The 17,887-nt window shown below is 48.0% G+C and overlaps 1 protein-coding gene across 1 annotated transcript in view; it reads left to right on the top strand.

Annotated features, from left to right (window-relative positions):
* Positions 1-17,887, top strand: part of Ret (protein kinase receptor Ret oncogene) — a 324,724-nt gene that overhangs the window by 292,466 nt on the left and 14,371 nt on the right. Inside the window, exons 18-21 of the mRNA XM_077679579.1 lie at positions 707-747; positions 3,464-3,560; positions 3,951-4,050; positions 5,685-5,802. Of these exons, the coding sequence (XP_077535705.1) occupies positions 707-747; positions 3,464-3,560; positions 3,951-4,050; positions 5,685-5,802 (356 nt within the window). The remainder of the gene's footprint in view (positions 1-706; positions 748-3,463; positions 3,561-3,950; positions 4,051-5,684; positions 5,803-17,887) is intronic.

Raw genomic sequence — 17,887 nt, 5'->3', positions numbered from 1 at the left:
TGCACAAGTCGCATAAAAGTGCGGGACGGTTACTCACGAGCTCCCGGGTTCCTGAGTGTATGTTTTGCGACCAGCGCTGTAAGCTCCAAACGGAAAAATCACGCACCCCTCCGTCTAACGACGGCGATGGTTGAACGCGAAGCTTTGTCGTGACGGATTCTTTGGTTGTCGTCTGATTTTTCCAAACCACATCTACCATGTCGAAATGGGGCAATAGGATAGGCACCGGCTTCATAACGCAAGGGACCCAGCTTCAATTCCGGCCATTAAAGCCTTTTTTTTTTCTTTCACTTCACCCACAACTATTCATCATCATCGTCAGAGAACGTTGGCTTTCCTGCACGGGGTTCCGCGTTACAGACGCCATCATTAAGAACTCTAAATATTTACTTTAATAATTGATCCTCATGGCATTGCAAAAAGAGAGCACTTAAGATATCTTTAGAGGCGGCTCACAAAATCTCTCTTCATGGTCTGACGAAAGTTTATAACGAATATCATACGTGTAGACCTAGAGATCGTTGGTCTAGAAGAGCAAGATATTGTTACTAAAGAAGGCGTACCAGGATCTCCCGGCACTATGGGCTCCTGCTTGGGCAAAGGGAAGTGTCTAAACCTTTCACCTTTTTATCACTTATGTGTGTAGATCAAGCGAGGAAGACATTTTAACAGAATTCATAATTTAAACGGGGCTGCTTTGTTCCAGATGGTCATTCGGCGTCGTTCTCTGGGAAATAGTCACTCTGGGTAAGAAACTCTTTTTATTTGTATGACTAGAAATTCAGCGGTTTTGATGCCATTTCAGTTGGTAGGTGCGTTTGAGTTATATTTAGCAGGAGATGGCCATTGAGGCATTTCTATCAACAACGTGTGGCACTCCACTGAGTGATTGCGTATAGTGCTGAAAAAAATCATCAGAAACATTCCCAAGCGAACTGATGCTGCATGCACGGCCACAAGAGCATTTTTTTAGCCCTGCGTATCAATTTTCTAAGCATGTAAAGCGAATGCACAAAAAAGGGTCCTCAACAATGTCCGGTCCTCAGCAGGTTTCCCGCGCGTTGAATCATGGCGTAATTATTTCAGAGAAGCTGTCCAAGAGCAATATTTACACCTATTGTCAATTTTTATTGCTGCTATAGTTGGCGACGATTATATCACTTTTCTAGCCGGAGATTACGAGTAGAACGCCGCTTCTTTGAATAGCCTTCTCATAAATATACTCCCTCTGGTGCGCAAACGTTCCGAAGCTTACGGGCTTCCCAAACTATGATGCTCACTTGCGGGGTGTCACTCTACGGGCACAGTTCGCTTTTGTGTTCAAGTGAACGCGCTCAAGTCATACACCGCGTGTTGACAAGTCGATGATGTGTTTTCTTCATTTTCCTCGTTTTTTTATTACGTTCGAGAGATGAGTTGGTGTTTCACTCGGGCTTATGTCTCTCAGGGTAGCATAAACCGAGAGCCCTCAAGGACCGGATTTTGAAAAGAACATCGCTTCGACCAACTGAACACTGCAACAGAGACACCGAGAGATATAGGCCCGCCTTTTTAATTTTTGTGCAACTACATGGTGTGGCCCGCAGCTGTCCCTCTCCTTAGAGAAAGGCGACGAGGAATGTCGAAAACGGAGAAGTGGCCTGCGGTTCCTAGCGTCTCTGTGTGCCAAGCGCAAACTTTGCGCGCCCTGGCCTTAGAGGCAAGGCTTACAAACGAGTGCTTTCCTGTTCCCCCTCTCCTTGTAAGGATCACTACTACAACTTCGCGGCGGGCAGAGATGACCAGTCCTCCGAATGTTTGACAAGGCCGTTTTGCGGGCACAACAAGAAGCATGCACAGCGTTATTCTACGTGTTGTCATCACGGGCGTATTTGAACTTGAGTTCCACATTGCAATGGGCGTTTACAGTTGCCTCGGGCGTTTAGAGTTGGCAGGCGCAGATCAAGTACGGGCCGCTGACGATATCCGGGTGCACGAGCGGGCCCTGCAACACTTAAGACGAAGTTAGGTTCAACCTAGCGCGACAGCTCCGTTGTAAAAAGCAAGAGCAAAATCAATCACCCTACCCAGTTTGGATCTCTACAAGAAACCAAACCGCGCCAATGGCTACTAAGCTATCCATTGCTACCGAACTTGGTCGTCTGGCGGATGGCCACGTTGTGCGCCCGCAGACAGACACTGGCCCCTTGCGCGCAACTTTCCTAGACTGGTCGCAGGCACATTCGTTCCTCGTAGATACGTATAGAGACGCCAAAACACCCATCAACCGGTACTGTTTCACTGCTGTGGCGTGTGCGGTCAATCCTTATGAATCACTTAGACAATGAGTTGGCAGTTCTAGATGAAGAAGCCTTCCTGTTACGCTGGTCCACGCGTTTCATAGTGGTCAGGAATAACATCCTGAGCACCACTATTGTGCCGTAATGACTTTCAACGAGTTTCTGAACTCTTTCTTTGAACACATGTGAACTTTTTGTGCATTGATTTCAGAGTAGCTTAATTGTTTCACCACCATAGACAATTGTTGTGCAAAGTGTAGGCTGCCCGGAGTACTTGGAAACTGATTAGATTTATTTTTTCTGTTTTTCGGGCAGCGCTGTTACCACTAGTCGCTGCGAGCTGATATGTGGTTTTATAATAAATTCTCTTATCACACGCTTCTACGTGCCTTTCTCGCCATCTGCGCTAATTAAGGAGCATTGCCACGCTAATTAATATGCTGCTCAAATTATCATTGCTGCACCAACAGTGGACTGGGCTTTGAGCCTATTGAGTGATAGGCTCACAAGAATTGTGCAACGCGAAAGCTAAATCCACAAGCTCACCTGCAACATGGACGCAAGTTGAATTTACGTAGTCGCCGTACCGACGAAATGCACCATTACTTGCACCCGCGCGATCACGGCTCCCGATTCGTATGGCCTCAATAGGCCGTTCCTCATGAACGTGGACAAAACCGCCGTCATGCTTATGAAGAACTGCTGTGCACTCACTTCGTGTGCCGGGCTGTGCCATCGCCGTGCGCACAGAAGTCGATTAAACTGTTGATATGGAAGTTTAGCGCATTTCCTTAACCGATTAGGTGTTCTGTGTTAGACGGCTAGGAATTATTTCGTAACAGTTAAGAGCCATCATTGTGCGCCAAAACCTCGTAAATACTGGCGGTTCTGTCACAAATACAACCTTCGTGACCCGCATTCGAGCCTGTGACCTGGTGCGCAGCTGCACAGTGCCTCCCCATGGTATACGAGTGGAAGCGTAACAATAAGTGCAGAGAAGGAAAGCGCTAAGTTTGCATCCAAATTTTGGGCCAGCAGCCACCCTCTTTACACAGCATGAATGAATATTATATCATGTCATATAGCATGGGCGTGTTATCGAAATTCAATATATGCGAGCTTGACTTCACTCGACCGCTAAATAAGTAAAGCAAATACGCTTTGGATACTCTCTTCCCTTGCAGGCGCCTCGCCATACCCAGGCGTTGGCCCCGAATATCTGTTCCAGCTTCTCAAGACGGGGTATCGAATGCACCAGCCTGAAGATTGCTCTCAAGAAATGTAAGAAACGCCATTCACATGTATACGTACACTAATTCTACGGCAGCCAGTGTTTTCCTTGATGCACATTACATTATTTCGCTGCCCAGCGCTCTTCTGTAATTCAAAATGTTCAAACACCAACTAGCCCACTTTCAAGCTTTGCTGAAGTTTCATTAGTCATGTTTCTATGAAACTGACGGACAACGTAGTCGTATTTCCGGCAACATTCGAAGTGCCTAACTGCAACGTTGTCATTAGAGTGGTGATTCCTCTGCTAAACGTGCGCCGGGGATGCTTAAAAAGGGGGGGAATTACCGCCACGGACGTGCCGTACTATTGAGTACGCCTGATTCAATTAGCTTCGTTTCTCGCTGAATGACCTGCGTTCTTTCTTCATTGACTGCGCAGCTACCGCATGATGCTGAGCTGCTGGCAAGCAAGGCCACAGGATCGTCCATCGTTCAAGGAGCTGAGACAAAGACTGGAGGATATACTACAGGATTCTGCGGTGAGTTATTGCTGTTCACTGCCTACCGGCTAAGCCCCACTTGCTGTCTATTTAACAATTGCATATCTTTTTGCTTAGACATGTAAAATATTTGGCGAAATATGGGACCGCTCTAAATTTCCTGAAACCCGATCTTAACGCTTTATCAGCATTAGAATGCGCTTATAAGGTACCGGCACCACAACAGCCCTTTTCGTAACACGTTATTGGTTATTAGTGTTGATGTGGGCCGCGAGGAGATTATGTTGTTCGTGTATGGTGCAGAAGTCACATCTTTGTACCGGTAAAGAACTAGCTTCGATAAGATAGCAGTGATGAAATTTCAACACGGAGTTCGAAACGACTCGCATTTTCAAAAAAGCATGCTTGGTTTTCTTATTGAAGAACAACGCGAATTCAATGCTTGAGCAGCTTGCTCTACACGAAGGAAGTTTTCATTGGTGATTTTGGAATCTAGATAAGTGCAACCTAATATACCAAGGAAGGAGTTCTCGTATCGTCGAACCAGAATCGTAGCAAGTGATACAAGGATCGAGAAATATTGGCCATGTTGCCACAGTTCACCACACTAAACCCAACTCGTAAAGTTTTATGGTACATTAAAAGGGGACTGTTTGGTATCCTGTTGTGTGCACTAGTTATCTTATTCACTTTCTACTGACAATATGTGCGTCAAGGGCACAGTGAAGTGTAAAAACGAGGTGCATATATTGGCAGCTAACCAGTCCCGTAAACACGAATAGGCCACTCGGGGCAGCAGCAGCTCTCATGCGAAAACAGTAAAATGGGCGTCGCCGCCCCGTAAATATCCAAGCACTACGATTCGTTTGAGCTTGTCTGAGTGTTTTTCATAAAGGAAAACAAAAATCAGTGAAGGGAAAAATAAATGTGTGTGGGAACTTGTCGGTATATGTTTTCGAATGGACAGAAACCTGAGGGAGTAAACTTTATAAAACAGGCTGTGCCCACACAATCAGCAGGCTTTGTACCAGTTCCGACTTCGGCCAAATTTCTTTTCCGTCTTGTACGAGCGCAGAAAAGGGATCTACGTGCGTGAATGCGAGTGGTATACTCCATTTTTATTACAAGGAAGGACACGAATTGCGAGATTATTTGCACAATCGACTGGGTGGCCGTTCCTGCAGTCAGCTATAATGGTTTCCATAGTGACCGTAGTTTTCTACACCCTCCATATGGATCAGTACAACCTAGCCATGGTCTTCTAGTGGGCCGGCTTTCGACCAGCTTTTGTGGTGCACTCTTTCACATCGCGGAAAATGGAAACAGGAACGATAGAAGAGAAATGACAGATATAAATATTTCTTTCAATTCGAAAAATGCCTTCTGTATGGTTGAACAAAAGCTGAAAGTCATGCGAAAGCTCAAGCTTTTCATAGAAAACAAAAAGTTAGTCAGCCTTTAGGGCTCCTTAACGCAGCTCCTACTGCATCACTTACATTAAAGCCAACTAGCTAGCTTTGAACAAAACAACAGCCACGTTAGTATTTTCTGCAACAACGTTGATCATATCGATGTACGCGTGAGCAGCCATTTCCGCTATAATTCTTAAGCTTGTAGAAAAATGTCGCATTTAGCTCTAGCAAATCTTTCTAAAATCCGTTTGCCTCTTGCAGTCCTACTTGGAACTCAACGGGGCACAGAACCACTCCTACTATAATTTCAGTGGCGGAGCTCCTTCATTGAAGCCACTCCTTGATGAACATTCGGATGACGGCGAATGCAGTGAACCCCGTGAGTAGCGCATAGTGTTGTCGTTTTGGCTTTCCCCACTGCTCATGCTTATCAAACAAAAATAGTGCTTAAAATTTGTCCTACTCGCCCAACAGCGCACCTTCTGTCCAACGTCTTTAAAGAGAGAATAGTCATTTTACACTGGCCGATGACAAAATTGATTGATGAATGCGGATATATATATATATATATATATATATATATATATATATATATATATATATATATATATATATATATATATATATATATATATATATATATATATATATATATAGCGACTATGTATAATGAAACCTTTCATTCGGCTTTTTAAAAGATTCAGTGCCCTTCAATTTATGTCAGACTTAGCCACCATAGAAGATTAATTTAAGCGCGACTCTTTTTAAGGCGAAAGCCTTATAGGCTTCATCAAGCGCGAAAAGCAAGGGTATTCATCGTCAAAACGAATAATACCAAAATGGTTGCCGCTGTAAAGAGAAAATAGATAGAACATTAAAGCCGTTCCACTCAATGTGAAAGCTGTCGGAAGTGCAGAGCAGCGATTCGCCATAATGGGCTATAGCGCCGTTATCCGCTCACTGCTACCACCCAAGGTAATTCAAAATTCCCGCCTTCGCAGTGCTTGCGCGCCCCTTGCCTGAAACTGAGCCAGCGGGAGTTCTGTTCTTTTTGTGCTTGCTTTTCCTCCCGCAGTGCCGCCGTTGCACTGTCACTTTGTTTCGCTTGCTATCGTAAAAACCAACCCAATGAGCGTTACTAACTAAATGAACGCGGTCACTGCCGGTTAATTACGTATATTTTGCCTGGAATGTACCTACAGTTTTCTTTGCGCTAAACAGAAGGAAGATGTATGAAAAGCGCCAGTGGTTCATGAGTTTCGAACCCTGATGACTATATAAACCGCTTGGCTTTCGAAGCCTCTGGGTCACGCCGCGACGACGGAACGCCGTGTGACTCTACTTGGGTACAGCGAGCGAGTTACGACGACAAGGCGAGCCCCTAAAGTGCTCTGCTTTTCAAGCGCTTTGTTTCGTGTGGGATTTGAACCCGGGTTTACAGAGCAAGAGTCACATGCCTTCCTGTTGCGCTAACCCGGTACCCTGCCGAAGGAAGAACTATAGAATAGCCTGGTGCGTGCCGCGTGACAGATGAATGCGACGGTACGTGAGTAGAATGGCTGCACGCGGAGAAGAGCTCTCTTTAACAGCTGCTGTGTGAATTGCGAATTGCAGCAATTCACACGGCAGCTTCTACACAGATAGTCACTTTGGGCTATAAATATCCAAATTGGGTGACCTGATTTTGTGGTCGGCGGGAAAAATTGTTGTTTGGTTACTTCGCTATCCTTGAGTTATTCTGTATCATTGCTTGAGACGCTATTCGCAACATTCAGCGGCTGTATGTGCCGCCACCGGAAATCCAATATGGCGATTCAAGAGGTTATGAGGCTGAGCCGGTTGTATGCGGTGGATGCTAGCTGTGCACAGAGTAGTGTGTCACAGGGTCACAGTGGCGACGTACGCCTAACGCCAATAAGATGGAGGCGAGGAAACGCTGACTTGTAGACGGCGAAAAGTTTGTTATGCGAGACGTGCTATGCATATGCTGCTGGGTGAAGTTCGGCAGTGGCCTGGCTCGAGTCGTGATTTTTCCTCTTTACCGCAACTGAGTGCTGCTGTCGGCGTTTTTTGCATACTCCGCAAAATATCGGCTTCTTTGCGTTCATATTTACCATTTGGACGCCCACCTTTTCTGGTAGCCGCTACGTTTTATTTATTTGTTGAATAATTGTTTTGCCGCTAAACAATTCCGTGCAGTGTCCCGCCCAGACTGCCTGCCGTGCCGCCCACTGACAACGTATCGCATTGTGTCTTGGCCTCGAGTTTACCCCACCACGAAGGAAGGCGTCGCGAAATTGTGGCACTTGTTAAGCCGCCTGCCGGCAGAATTAACTCGACTACGGCAGTTCGCGACGACTACAGAACCATATATTGTAATACGCTTTCAGCGTGCGAGTACTTCATTTTCACGAGCCCTGCCCTCGTGACGGGTTCGACGTTACGACGGCAGCTTTGCGATGCCTTTACAGCGCGTGACGACTACGGTGCCATCTCATGACGCATGCCTTTGTGGCGTGGTCCACGCGACGATGCCAGTGCGTGGCGTCTACACTAACATTTCACGGCGCCTGCCTTCGTGGGGGGATCGACGCGACGACGGCAGCTTGCGACGAGACTAGGACAACTAGCGATGCGCATTCATGGTGCGAAGATTATGGTAACATTGCGATACACTTTCATCACACGAGTACGACACTTTCACTGCGCCTCTTTTCGCGGCGGGGTCGACGTGATGATAGCAGCGCGCGACTCAACGCCTGCCATCGTAGCATGGCCCTTTTGTGTGTGTGCGTGACGGGCTTCCTGATTCGAAGCTTATAACAATCCATTCCTCTTTGAAGCGGACATCAAGCGGAAACGAGCGGAGGTTTGCCGCGCGGCGGCACTGCGGTACGCAGCACCAACCATGGACTGACCGCATGCGCAACATTTGTGCTTCTTGGGTTCCAGCGTCTTTCGCCTATTTTTCTGCTTTTTTGGCTGTGCAAGACCAGGGACTACCGACACCAACTAGCCCGAACCCACACTCAACTAAACGTAAAAACATACACAGAGCAATGTTCGGGTGCAGTGAGTGCAGCCGACGCAGCGGCGTATAATTTTTCGACTGGTTTCGGCGGCCACCGCGTGGTGGCGCCACTGCTGGTGAAAGTTGTGAATTAAAACACTACATTTCAATGTATCCAACCTGCCACGTTTAGGCAGGCTCGTAAAAAAATGTAAGCAGGTCAGTCACTCCGGTGACCAGAACGCCACGGAACAGCTGACGGCGATGATACGCGCGAACAGCGTCATTTTAATAAGTTGTAAGACCACAGAAAGATACACGACACAACTTGCAACTTGCAACTAGCTTTATTAGGAAAATGCTGCACTTATATAGGCTCCGTGCGCTGGTATGGTGGCGACACCGGCGCCTAAACAACTAGCGCCACCTACGGCCACTGGAGGCATTTATCGGATGTTGTTGACATCGCTTGCGCGCTTCCCGTAGTACCCGTGATACCCATCGATGACTGATTGCTCAAACCAGAGCGCTCGTTTTAACAGTTTGAGATAAGAAATATTGGCGGGGTTTTTTTTTTAATAAGAAAACCGCAAAACGTGGCCGCTAAAAACACGCCGCAAACGATGTTGTCTGCGTCCGGGAGGAGCTAGCGAGCGCAACGGAGCCATCCGAAGTTTCCAGCAATGGCGTTGGGCACATAACAGGCGTGGCCCTGGGCTGCGGCTTTTAGTTAAAGGCGGGTACAGTGAACGGTTTGAGTTCTGTTGTAAACACGCGGCTCACGCATCACTGCACTTTATTAGGAGTTCAGTGAATCTAGGCGAGGTAGGCGGGGCAAGCTGCAGACGGAATGCCGGGTGCCATGGCTCGTGTAAATATGCTGATGCAGTTTCAACGTACGTCAACTCATAACTGTGAACAGCGACAGCTACGGCCCAGTTTTATCACCGGTACCAACGCCGTTGTTCCCTCTGTCTGAGTCAACAAAACGTTAGTCGTATGGAGTTGGCCGCGATATCTGCGTCAAAGCAGCTGCCGAGGCCACACGGGCAGAAGATCCGCGCGTACACGTAGGAAGGGGTACGCAGCGATGAGCACCGTAATTCAGAAGAGGAATAAACCATACAGGTTGTTAAAACATAAGCAACACGTAATACTAAAATGCCGGGGTAGGCACAAGCTCAGCGCCAAAAAAAAAGAAAACGACCGACACTGTCACTGCTCCAACTTCAAGACGAAGGTCGCGTTGCCTATGCAAGTTTCGCAAGGCACCGGCTGCCCCCCCCCCCCCCCCCCCCCCCGAAGCTGATAGCGTACGTGCACAGAAACAAGATCCCCGAGTGTAAACCACATTCACACAAGACAGCAAAACGAACGTTTATGGACAGAAGTCGATCGGCGTTGTTTACATTGCACGTCACACTGCGCGGATTCATCGCTGTCGCCTTTCAGCTTCATTTGAAGAGAACCGAGATAAACTATTTTTTCAGCAGTCTGTGCGCGACCTTTTTAAAAATGTTGTGGGAGCCGTGGACCCAGCAATACACAGAAATACGCACTAGTACTCGACTTTTTCGCAACGGCTGCAGAATCTCCGCCCCGTACAGCCGCTCCTTCGGGCTGACCAACATCCGATTTTTGACGGCGCCGCTGTTCGGCGGCGCTGCGGTCGCGCTCGAAACACCAGCGCACGGAGCCTATAAGAACAACGAGACAGAAACAATTACACATACAAAGTTAACCTTTCCCTTTGCATTACGATACTTATGGGGCGCGTGTCTGAAATATACGCTGCCATGACAATGAATCGGCCTCGCTTACAGTGTACATTTCTGACATGCTCCCCGTCGTGAGACAAAACGGGAAGGTTTGCGGTGTTCTTCCATAAATGTAATACATTCCTGCACCACGTGTTCAGTCTCGTCAATATATCAAAAACCGATTTTCGGAACAGAATCACCGTAGAAAGGTCGATTGAAGAACATTTCGCACGTAAAATCTGGACTAATGAGAAGTGGTAAGCGTTGCAAGGACTTAACATCATTAGAGGTAATTTTTGGTGTGTTTTAAAAACGCCGCGCTGCACATTAGTGGAACTGTTTGTACTCAGGAGAAGCGATTCTTGCTAATATTGCTAGCGCTAATTTTGTAAATACATTTTGCTTTTCGCAACAGACAACCGAAGAAAAAAAAACGTCGCAGATGAATTCTGGGAAGTTTGGTGGTTTGGCTTTTTTGGGCTGTTTTTGTAGGTCGACATTGGGCTACTTTTGGGCTATAAGGTACAAAAAGATGTGGCGGATCATTCTGCAAGCACCTGGCAACCCTAATAACGTTGCGTCCAGTATTGCTGTCGGAGTTATTCGCGTCGAAGTACGAAAACACGAAAGCCAAGAAGGGGACGAAAATACGATGTAGCAGAAAAGAAGTTTGATAATCACAATTTTTCGCCTTCCAAGCATGTACACAGACTCAGTTCTTGTGGAATTTTTGCTCTGTGGCAAAGGCGAAGTAAATCGTTCTGTAGAGAAGAAAAAACTAAGCATTCTTTTTTTGTGTGTGTTACGTACCACTGCCCTTGGAGATCCTGTCTACCTTTGTCTTGTTTTTATTCCATTTTTTGTATACCAAGCTGACCACCACAAAATATTTGGCGTCAATATCCTGGTGTCGCCTTTGTGGCTTCCTTTGTGTGTATGCGTCTGCGCGTGTGTGTGTATGCGTCTGCGCGTGTGTGTGCGTGTGCGTGTGTGTGTGTGTTGTGTGTGTGTGTTGTGTGAGTATGTGTGTGTGTGTGTGTGTGTGTGTGTGTGAGAGAGAGAGAGAGAGAGAGAGAGAGAGAGAGAGAGAGAGAGAGAGAGAAACTGTTTTCAACTCCCGGGGAACCGTGGAGGGGGGGGAAGCTTTTCAGCCATAAAAAGAGACTGAACACGAAGCGTATACACAGGCAAAAGCTTTCTAAACCTACTAGTTCTGGGGTCACGGGTCGTACATGTAAGCTTCGTTTACCTCAAAGGACGCCTTGGGCAGATTTCATCCAAAGCGTAAGGGCGTATTGAAAATAACAGCGATATGTAACATAAAAATACGAATTGCGTTGGTTGTTACGAAAATATGCAAGACAATCTGGGCTCAAGATGGGGCAAAGCCTATCTGCAGTGGACGTAGATAGGCTGGTGATGGTGATGAAATAAAAAGAAGAAAAAAAGACAGGTACGCACGCACACGTAACGAGAGCTCCGCTTACGTGGCCGACAGCGCGCGATGTTCGCGTTGCGGCGCAGATGTGTTGGATACTCCCTGACCGACCGTCGTCGTTGAAAAATAATGATAATAATAGATAAAAAATGGCCGCAAATATGCACGCTTGGCTTCAGTTGTCACTGAAGTGTGGTCCCGCTTCCACCACGTAACTGCATCGACCATCTCCTCCTCCCACCCTCCAAGCTTCCTCTCGCTCTTCCCTCCCTTCCCGCTTCTTGCACAACGGGTACAATAACGTTTGTTGAGGCCAAAGACCTATTCTTGGAACGTGTGGGGCACGAAAAATCGTTGTGAGTTACACAATCGTCCAAAAAAACTTGAAGTGCGCGAGCCGGATAGAGGATTGCGCGCCAGGGAAGGGCCGAACCAGGGAGCATGAGCCTGGGATAGGGCGCCAGGAAAAGCAAACAGCAGTGTGGGAGGGCGGTTGGAGGAGGGCTCTGAGAGATTGCGACGCAACTCACGCCGGAAAAGGGAAACAGCTGCGCGAAATGACGGTAGGCCACTACCGCACGTGCAGCGCCAGCCAGCTTGAATGGTGAAGGCAGCGACGGGGTGAAACGGATGCTCCTGACCATGGCGAAGGAGCCGAATGAGCTTCGGAGGGGGCTGTCCGGGGAACTGGCTCAGTGGTGTCGGGTGCGGCCGCAAAGGCCAACACAAAGTTCACTAGATGAACAGGAGGTGCGACTAGGCTTTTGCCTTTACATTATCAGAAAGTTCTAAGCACTCCCCGTAGCTTTTTTTACACAGTGATGCTGTTTAAGCTGGTGTTGGGCCGGCGAACGTGCGCGGGAAAACCTCGCCGAGCGATGACGTCATCGCGCGCGTGGTCACCGCTCGAGCTTCGAGAACACTCTGCCCAGCGTTCGTGGGGTGATCTCTCGCGTGCTGTTCTCTCCGCCAGTTCACGTGCGTTCGCGCGTGAAGTGGGGAACACAGACGCCGAATTCGCGAAGCCGGTTGCCGCGGGTTGTAGGGCGTGCTAACGGCCTGCGGACAAAACGACCCGGCCCGCCAATCATGAAAAAAAAAAAAAAACGAAGGAAGGTCACACTAACGCGTAAGACTTGTAGGTAGCGAAGCTGTACGCAACAGTAGCGTTTTTCCTCTTTTTCGTGTCACGACGTTGTTTAAGCCTCGCCGCTGAACGAGGGACCACAGCTGGATGTTTGTCTTCCTCTATCACACATGGTTTGGGGCCGCACGTGGCCTTGTGGCCTTTGTGGTGCGCGCTTATCGCTGCGGCCTCCTCGCCTTCCTCCTCCACGTCGCGCGCACGGGTCCTGCGCACGTCTCCTTTCCCGCCTCGCCTATCTCTCCCCGTAAACGTGCCGCTGCTCCGTGCCGGGCGCTTGCGAAAGTGGTGTGGTTTGACCTCTAGCGCCCAAGGGCAAAACTGGTCACCCCGCGAAGACTGCCCGAGGTAGCATAGAGTAGCTTGCGCTACAAAACTTTCAGCGGCAGGTTAGGAAATCCATTTGAGGTGCAACAGCCGGGTATCCGATGAAGGAGAAATGGGCAGACAGAAGAGTGTCGCTCCCGAAGAAGAGGAACCGCGGAGCGAAGGCCCCCGCGCCGCTACTCGAGAACAGATGCGACGACTTCGGGCCCATCCCGAATATCGCGCTGGTTAAACGGCGGTCACACGTCAGCGAGTTGCAGAAGATCCGTAGTTACGATCTCGCATACATTATACATATTTTAATGACCGAGTGTTCATTGCTTTTTGTGGGGCTAATGACGACACCACGCTGTAGATTTGGCCGCGTCTCGAATCATAACCACACGGAAAACTTGGCCGAATCTCCGTGCATAACCACGCATAAACTTAGCCGAACCAAGATTACGCTAGGTGGGCCGCCAGCTTCGTGATTTTCCCAGTCTTTACCCCAGTAGTGCGAAGCTGACACGATTTTTTTTTCAATTCAATTCAATTTTCCCGCGTTCGCACTGCTCGCGGGCGATCTGTTGGGGACAGCACTCATTTTTATCTTTTGTTTTTTGTTCTGATTGGAACATCACGAGATCAAGCTCGAGCTCTTTATCTGGGTTGTATTTTATTTCACCTGTCTTGGCCCCCTTTTTAATGTGTAGTTTCTGTTTAATTTGCTTCCGCAAAAATTAATACAGCCTGTTATTCTAATTATAAGAATGGTGGTACTTCCGGTTCTGACTGACCGTGGCCTACGCGATCGGCTACCGGCGCCGCCGGCAGCCGATCGCGGAGGCCACGGACTGACAGATTAAAATTTTTACGTTAAAGTTGCCCCAGAAAGACTATCATCTTTCAAAGACTACCAAAACAGGATGACACAGCGCTGTCACTTGTACTAGCGGCGTCGTGATACACTTGCACCGGTGGCGTGATACACGGCAAAGCGGCCGGTATAACTGCTTCCCAGGCTCAAGCATTCGCCGTTTCTGTGAACAGAGCTTAGGTTGGGTGTGCCCGGATGGCTGTTTTCTTTTTTTTTTTTCGTGCGTCCTCATTCGATTAGTTCAAAGATGCGTCTACGTAAGTTGACGCCATTGGAAATAAAGACAACCATTCAGGACGCTTACCTTTACGCGGTTTAGCAAATATACGCTGCGCATCGCCTCAGCCGAAATGTCTTATAATTTTTTTTATTGTACGGCAGGAATTTAGTGCCGCTGATTTTGGAATCTTCTGCGTAATCTGCATTTTCATCCACTTAACAGGATACTTTTAGGTACGCCTTACGTTTCAGCTAAAATATCTAAATATTAACATATACTGGGCTCCAATTGTTTCATTCGGTCGAACGAAGTCCCACGCCTCTAGTCTAAAATTGAAGACTCGTATTTGTTTTACTTAGAACGTTTCCGTATGAAGGCCCGTTAGCGCTTTCACTAGAGGTGACAAACGAGTGATATTTTGGCCGATTTCACCGGCCGGCGGGCTCAAGACGGCCCGGGCTATGCGAGGCGACTATAGGCGATGGGTCACTATCCATTATAGTCGGCGTCGTCGCTCTTGGAGCACAATATGGAGGCTGACGTCGCATGATTTCCTTGACAAAGTGCCAGGATGTTATACTTCGAAAGGGCGGAGGGGGGGGGGGGGGGGGCGTTAACAGAAGCGAAAATGCACGCTGCGCGCTTCAAGTCAGTTGCCTCCAACACTGATGCGCTGCCGTAAACGGCACCCACGCGACTGTCTATTGATTGGATGACATGATGGAAATTCACCTAGTTTTCTTTGGCAAATTTAACGCATTTTCACTATAATGGCTCTAATGTCAAAGACTAACTCTTAGAAAATTGGCGCGAACTGGCACTAGTTATTGTTATATTTAGGTTATTGTGAAGCCTTTCTTCGAACCACCCCCCTCCCCCCTTTGATTTATTTTTTCAGAGTAATAGGCAAAAGACAGAAACGCACCGAAGCTTCAAAGGAGGCTGATAGTGCCACGGTGTCGTGTAGTGTCGACTAAAAATAAAGCCAGTGGGTCTAAGTTAGTTCGCAGTTAGTTCCCAGTTAGTTCGCTGTCCTAAGTTAGTCCGCAGTCAAGGGAATCCACCAGTTTCACTATTTCGTGATTACAACCGACGGAGAAGAAAGAAAAATTAATACGAGCAACTATAACTGCAGCGATTGGCCCTCCGCCACTCCTCAGTGTGAGGCGACTTCCAGAGCGCGGTGGAAGTGTTTCGCGAAATGATTTCTCACAGCGATGTACCGGGTTTTCCCAGTCCGGACCTGGGAGACTGTCGCCGAAAAGTAAAATGTTCGGCGCTTAGGTTTCAATCCATCCCACGCGCATTTGGGTGGGCAGTTTCACGGCGCGGCCGCCAACTCCCGCGCCGCTTGGCCTGGCAGAAAAATTACCAAGGCAGCAAAATTTCCACACTTATGTACATTTGCCTGCTTAATTTCGTTGCCATAGACGCCAATGATCGCGCCGTAATAGCGAAAGCTCCCCCTCGTGGCGCCACCGCTAACAGTTTCTGCGACGGACGACGCGATTGCCGGGAATTTTCCATTTATAGTTCGCGCTGGGAAGTAAGTGCTGCCCTATGTGCTTCCAAAGTGGGGCAGACGGAATGAGAGACTGACAAGGACTCCGTGCCGGTGAGCCTCGTGGGCACACTTCTTTCAAATGGGTCTCACAGGTGGGAGGACTGGAATGTCTCCTTAGTGCCTGGGAACACTGCGCAGGCCATCGGTGGCGCAGGACCGCAGTCTTCCGCAGTTCGTTCACTTCGCGTTTGATGCGCCGCCATTGAGGCGAATGCTAAACCCCTTTTATTGCAGCAACTGAAACGAATCCGACTAATTGCTTTTGGGACGTCACACAAGCCTAACAAACAAGGCAGGTGCCTCGAAATGAATATTCTAAGCCCATTTCACGTTCTTCAACGTACCTAGAACAACAATGTGTGGTTGAAATATTCCGCGGCAGCCTAACTTACACACTGGCAACTGGCGTGTATATTCGCTATGTTCAAAACGCAATTCAAATTTCAGGAAAGTGCATGTGCCGCGTACTTGTTTCACGATTGGAGATGTGCATGTGGAACTCGCAGAACGAACACGTCCAGTTGTTTGGTTCAGTGAACAGCATACGCCTTAGAAACTCGCCCAGGATGGGTCTTCCTTTCCCTCGCTCTTCGTACTCCCGGCTTCTTCCCTGGTTGCCTTGTGTTACAAATATCGCGGCTGTTGGCCGGCCCCCCTTAGTCAGAGCAATGAGATGTTTCCCTAGCCACTATAAACCACTGTGAAGTAAAGCCAAAGGAGAGATCAACAAAATATCGAGTGTCCGCTGCGCTGAAGCAATCACGGGTACCCTGGTATGGTTTGGGGAAAGAAGCTTGCATAACCTCTATGCTTTTGCGTAGGATAAGGCGACAGCGCACGCTCCCAGCGCCCACTAACTAAAGCGGGTGCTGTTGTTGTTGTTTTTGTTGTTGTTCCTGGTGACTTGGCACATACCCACGTGGGGGATTCGCCAGGAATCGGGCGTGAGAAGGGCTACTGCGCCCGCTGAAAACAACGGAAAATTATAAACCTCGCGATTTATACGCAGAAAGAGAGAAAATAGAAGTGGTTGAATGTTGTAAGTAGAGTTTGGGATAGAACAAATGAGCTTTTTGGGCCGGAAAAAGTACATGCAAGAATCAAAGCTAACAGGGCAGGAGCCTGGTCTCGGAAACGTATGCATGGATGGCTGCAGCCAACCCTCGGTGACAATATCCCAGTTACGTGGCCCCAAAAGATAGTAGTACGGGCATGGAAATAGGCAGTCCAATTCGTCGCAATGGCGTGGCAAGATGACGTTGCCTCATCATTAAAAAACCGCGGAAATGCAATAGGAAGTGCTCTAAAGTCTCCTGATCACCGCAGACAGCACATCGGGAGGAGGAGGCTAGACCAGCCCAGTGCATAAAAAAGTTGAGTTGGGGGACTCGACATCTGAAGCTAGTTAATGTGACCTCGCATTGACGAGATTCACAAAAACAGGTATTCCAATTCTGTTTTAAATGGACATAATCTTCAAAATCAGTGATGATCCCTTCCTGCACTCTCGCTAGGTGTTGATAGGTACGAAACCTTGCTCCTGCTACAATAAAGGGAATATTGCATAGGTCAACTGGGGGCCATCCAACGATGATCACGCCAAGAAATCAGCCTGTTTATTAGGCTGTAACCCTTTGTGACCTGGAACTTAAATGAGGCAGATGTCATGCAAATGGGAAGGCACAACGAAGTTGGATGTACAAATAAGAGCGGAATTTTCGGATGAAGACAGAGCAGAACAAACCGATAAGGAGTCAGTAATTATTGCTACATTATAGTGCTGCGGAGGTACTTCTTTTAAGGCCAGAGCTATCGCTAGGAATTCGGCTTGAAATATCGGTGTGAAATCAGGTAAACGCAGCGAGACTGACCAGTTAAGGTGTGAACTAAAAATTTCTACACCTACTCGCTCCTCACGCTGGGATGCATCTGTTGCCACTATTGCATAATTCTTCAAGCTTGCCAAATGGTCGTTCAGTATTCCTGTTAAAAGTAGCGACGTATGCATTTTAGCGTTACTGGGGAAAATGTTATGGAAAGTTAGAGGCGGAGGAGGAACGTCACAAGGCATTGTCAGTACTGTGGGAATGTTGATACTCAACGGTGAGAGTAACGTCTGGGCGTAAACACACTGTGGATGAATGT

Source organism: Haemaphysalis longicornis, unplaced genomic scaffold (genome assembly GCF_048455015.1).
Source record: "Haemaphysalis longicornis isolate Haplotype H1 unplaced genomic scaffold, Haemaphysalis longicornis Haplotype H1 scaffold_1, whole genome shotgun sequence".
Lineage (NCBI taxonomy): Eukaryota > Metazoa > Arthropoda > Arachnida > Ixodida > Ixodidae > Haemaphysalis > Haemaphysalis longicornis.
Note: the sequence above shows the minus strand (reverse complement) of the source record. Positions and strands in the feature narration are given on the sequence as shown.